This window comes from Wolffia australiana, chromosome 3 (assembly GCF_029677425.1).
Source record: "Wolffia australiana isolate 7733 chromosome 3, ASM2967742v1".
NCBI classification, from domain to species: domain Eukaryota; kingdom Viridiplantae; phylum Streptophyta; class Magnoliopsida; order Alismatales; family Araceae; genus Wolffia; species Wolffia australiana.
This window is the reverse complement of record NC_135837.1, coordinates 21,559,259-21,564,280: the sequence shown is the minus strand read 5'-3', so window position 1 is coordinate 21,564,280 and position 5,022 is coordinate 21,559,259. Positions and strand designations below refer to the sequence as shown.

Sequence of the window (5,022 nt, the reverse complement as noted above, 5' to 3'; positions counted from 1 at the left end):
ATGCGTTTGTTGTCCTGTTCATGTCCCAAAATCCAAAATGACTTACTGTGGACTCAGTTCCATTACTTTTAAATTTACCCATCGCAATGTAACAACAAAGTCTGAGTCAGGCCATTCTTTCTTGGATTCTGGGAGAAACTCTGAGAGAAGTAAGATTACCATGCCTCGAAAATAGCCATTTTATTGAAACTAAATCATCACAGATTAGGCCTTCAGTGGAGGCCTTAATCATTTAGAACTGCGACGACATTTGAAAGAAAACTACCCAGAGAGGCAACATTAATTGATATTCGGACATGCGAGATGCCCAAAGAGGTAGGGGTAATGACAAAATAGTAATAATGATCAAAGCAGAGAAACAAAAACCTGAGATAAAAGGGGGTCAGGAGGATTTGGGCTTACTGGGCTGCAGTTTCGACGCTTTGGAGTAGAGAAAAACTCCAGCAAGAGCAATTCCAGTTCCTGTAAAAGCGCAGCCAAGAGTTGGAAGGGAGAGGTTGCATCTGAATGGGGAGAACATGGCTGTGAGCTTACCAAGAGCGTTGACTGCTGAGACAGGTGTGCTGAAGAAGACAACAGCGCTAACGATGACGACGACACGCTTAACGCAGTTTGCCACTGAGTGAGTCACCGGGGACATGTACGCCAGGATCATGTAAGAGAGCTAGCAAATCATAGAAAATATTATCAGAATTTAATCCTATGATAGAGCCATTTACATCATCCATGGCCCATAATATACCGTCGCTAGAAAGGGAGAGAGTTAAGTAACCATCACCTGCTGGTAGGCATGATAAAAAATTGCCGCCAGAAGGGATCTCACAAGAACCTCTTTCACGTCCAGACCCTGAGTCAAGAGACAGGAGAGAGAGGAGGGAGAGAGAGAAAAGAAGACACAGAGAGGAGGCTCAGAACTTAGTCTGAAAAATTAAACTATTGGAAATAATGATTTAAAATGTCTCACAGCAGATCGCAGGAAGGAAGGAGAAAACTTGATCCCTTCCATGATGGGTGTCACAGGGACCATCAAGAGAAAGGAGAGCACCGTAATAATGGAGAAAATGCTCATATTATCCAAGGATCCCTGCCCATAAAGATTAATCCACCATTTAGCGGAATAGACCCAAGAAAGTAATCAACAATACCAGCGGTGAAATATTTAATTGAAGAAAAGTATAAAAAAAACCTCCTCGTCCATCAATTTCTTGCTGATAACATTACGGCCCTGGTTGGTCAAATTGGACGCCATAGCACTCCAAAAACCAATCCTGTTATGATTCGGAAAACAGGATGAATAAAAAATGATTGGAACTCAAAACTATCAAACTAAGAGAATTTTTCAAAAAAAAATCAAAGTAAGAGAATTAGGAAGTACCAGTCAAACTGGGCTTCTGTGGCGGAAGCCAACACCACACCACCAACAACCGGAGCAAGAGAGAGGACTACTGGGAGGGTTGGCATCTGCATGTTAGTCAAGAAATGATATAAGACATATTTAGCTTTGGAGGAAGATTGAGTTTGTCATCTTTATTGTCCTCTAATGTCGTCATCATCATCCATGTCTGGCCCTAGACAGATGGCGATGGTGATGACGATTTGTTGTAAAATGACGGATAAAGAGGATGATGATGGCCCTTGGAAAATGGATGATGATGACAATAGTAAATCATCATTGCTCACTCTGTCATCTTCATCTTTGATGCCAAACTAGAGCTGTCGAATAATGAGGAATTCATCACTGTCATTGTCATCCCAAATCTCATTATCATCACCATCCATGTTTGTCTTGGATGACGACCATGACAGATTATCATCAAAGGATTGATGACCTTGATAATGATATCTGTTGGAAAAGGATGATGATGATGATAATGATAAATTGTCATTGTACAATCATCATCATAACTGTTTACAGCTTCATGCGGAACAAGGATTGGGTAGTGATGATAAGTTCGTGATCGTCATGTCATCCCTGAATTTGTCATCGTCATCATCAACCATGTTTAGACTTGAAAAATGAAAATCACGATTCACCATTGTCCACTAGTCATCATTATGGCTGATGCCAAAACCCAGTCATATTTTCCACAATTTATAATTTTAAATTGGTCTGTTGACAAGTGAACGTTGTTGATAAGAAAAATCATAGTTCATGTGGATGTGCATGAATTATGATCTTAAAAAGAAAAAAACCAGCACGAAACAGAGGCTAACCTTTCCAAGGAATACTGCTGAAAGGGATGCCGAGAAAAATGGTTCCATAGCTTTGATTGTGTGGGTGAAAGAGACAGAGACCTTCCCGAGGCTCATGTTTGTGAATAGATTGCCCAATGTGTGAGCGGCAGCGAGCAAAAGCATCACAAAAAACTGCCAACAGCCATAAAAAACTAGATAAATAATGCAATCACGAGTAAAGAGACTGAAATGAAGTGCAGTTGATGATGAGTAAGAGAGAAGAGAAACCTGGGAAAGTGATAGTTTTGGTCTTTTAACTAAGTTGGTTGCCCATGAAAATAGAACGAAGACAGTTCCCACTGCAAACTGGGCAGTCGTAATTGTTACTGGGTAGGGATAAACCTTCAGAACCTGCAGGAAGAAAAGTGGAGCGGTGTGGGTCCATATAAGCAAGATATCATAAAATTGCGACATGATCTTCTGAACTTCGCCATAGCCATAAATATTTAAGCGAGGATAAGGTTGAAACTAAGGGGAAGCTATCTATTTCTATTCACTTTCTGGATTCATTTGTGATTTGTGACCCGGTTTGACTGCATACCAAAGGGTAGATATACCAAGTGTTTTCTATATATATTTACGCAGGTAGTTTCTAAAGACACTTTGCTCACCTAGTGCTTTTGTCAAATATTTGGTAGATTCGAAATTACAATATAAAATATTTATCTGAAAAATTTGACCGATCAGCATTTATCCAGATTAAAAATCTGTATGATAATTTAGTTAAAAAAACATAACAGGTAACTAGTTTTGCAAAATAAAATTTCTAGGACTGAAGATGAGAAAACGAACTTTTACGATTCAACTATAAGCATTTTAAAATTTATTAGACAACTTCTACGAATTCTTTGGAAAGAATTTCCCATAAATATATGTTTTACATTCATCGAAGCCCCATTAATAGAGCTTCAGTAAGAGTCAAGGCCCAGCCAATCAAACATAAAAAATTCTATTCCTGCACATTCCGTCAAAAGTAGAACCAACTTCTCTAATAAACTTTGAATAGAATAGAAAACATCCCTTGATCTCGAACCACAATCTAAAAATCAAAATCAAGACGGAAATCAAGAACTGCAGAGATAAATAGACCCGAAAAGAAGAACCTGCTTATTGTAGATATTGAAGTAGATGTTGAACAAATACCAAAGAGCAACAAGAACTCCGACATAAACGGTTCTCCCGATGCTTCCACCAGCAGCCTTCTCATCAGCCGGCACGAAGTCGCTATCTCCAGAATTATCCGCAATCGACGTTGCCCGGACGACGAACTCCTCGCCTTTCCTGATCAATCCCCGCCTATGAACACCCAACGTGTTCTCCAATCCTAAAGCTGTAGGGACAAGCGGCCGGACGCTCAAAACCCTCTTCTCAGACCTAGATGAGATCGAACGCAACTTCCAATTTTTGATTCTTGCCCCCAGTGAGTAAACACTCGTAGAAGACGCTCCAGCAAGCATTGATCCTTGCATTCTCGACAACTCTCCGGGTGGCGGTCACAAAACGATGGAGAAATCGAGAAAAGTCACTCCAATTGGAGAGCTTCAATCCGCGTCAGCAAATCTCAGCCCGACATGATTGATTGCTCGAGCTAGAACGTGCTGCGGGGGATTATCAAATCTTGATCATGTTGAAAACTGATAATCAGAGATGAAATCTACTGTACCTACGATTGCGCATCGCCGAATTTCTCCACTACCCACGTCGAAAAACTGGAATTTTCTCCAATGCTTCGGAGTTTTGCTCGATTTGAAGTAGAAATAAGATCGCGGGATGATGCGAGCCATCTCTTGGTTCATCGCACATGGACACATTTCTGAACATCGCTCTCTTAAGTAACAAAAACATATATGTATGATACAGACATGAATGGAGATGGGCTTGATGAGATGCCACGTGGCGTTATTACAGCCATACAAACTTGATGCTGGCCTGAAATAACAAAGTCAACCTCTGCAAATTTTGCAAACATAAGCCTTTGCCACAAGTATTGATAATGTGGGGTTTTGGAATCTTTTTTGATAGTTGATTAATTAATTTTGATCTCCATAAGTTTTGTACCTTTGTGCTGGGTGGGTAGGGTCAGTCGTCCTGGATGACAATGCCAAGTCATCATTGTCCTCTTCATTTGTCGAAGTTGTCTGTACCTTGATGATGGATATGCAACGGTCATTTGTCGTTTGCCCCTGGGTTTAAATTACAATGATGAGTAGTCGTTGTCACTTTGCCATTCCACAGGCAGAGTAGAATACTAATGATGGTTAGGGGTTAACGATTCTGCATGACACTGGGTCGTTAGGCGGTGACAACCGGAACCAGGATGTGATTCGGGCCTACCATAGCCCTAGTTTGTTGCTTTACATATTTATTGGCCATACCCTATCTCCTCATTTCACTTTTCTATATCATCTCTAGGGCTTGCACTACCTTACTTTTTAGAGCCCTAAATGATACTACTAGGAGTGATAACTAGGAACATGGCCCTTGAGGTTCAATTTTAAAGCCTTATAAAAAATTAAGGATACAGCAGGGAGCACCATATTATTTATTCTCTGCCAGAAAGCTGGCCTGCCCTGGTGAATAAAGTTAACAGTTTATCAGGAAGTAACAAGTTAAAACTTGATGCCATTTGAGATTTGATTTTGAGTGAGGATATTCAAGGGTGGCAGAGTGGTACATGTAATTCTTCATGTTTGGCATTGTCCCCTGACAATAGAGCAAGAAATAATAATTGGAATCAAATTTTAAATTCTGTGAATCAGAATAAAAAACGAAGGATAACTATGAGCG

General features: G+C 40.3%; 1 protein-coding gene across 2 annotated transcripts; it reads right to left on the bottom strand.

Annotated features, from left to right (window-relative positions):
• Window positions 1-249: 249 nt before the first annotated feature.
• LOC144701287 (phosphoenolpyruvate/phosphate translocator 2, chloroplastic-like) lies at window positions 250-4,058 on the bottom strand. Of its 2 annotated transcripts, none has more exons than XM_078573064.1 (10): window positions 3,899-4,058; window positions 3,339-3,833; window positions 2,464-2,586; window positions 2,215-2,367; window positions 1,376-1,461; window positions 1,187-1,268; window positions 965-1,084; window positions 779-847; window positions 535-664; window positions 250-462 (listed from the first exon to the last, which is right to left on the bottom strand). In XM_078573064.1, the coding sequence occupies exons 2-10, from the start codon at window positions 3,702-3,704 to the stop codon at window positions 383-385; spliced, it is 1,209 nt and encodes a 402-aa protein (XP_078429190.1). In that variant the 5' UTR covers window positions 3,705-3,833; window positions 3,899-4,058; the 3' UTR covers window positions 250-382. The 2 variants fall into 2 exon arrangements, with proteins under 2 accessions (XP_078429190.1, XP_078429191.1); XM_078573065.1 differs by having other exon boundaries at window positions 3,903-4,052.
• Between the last annotated feature and the right edge of the window lie 964 nt (window positions 4,059-5,022).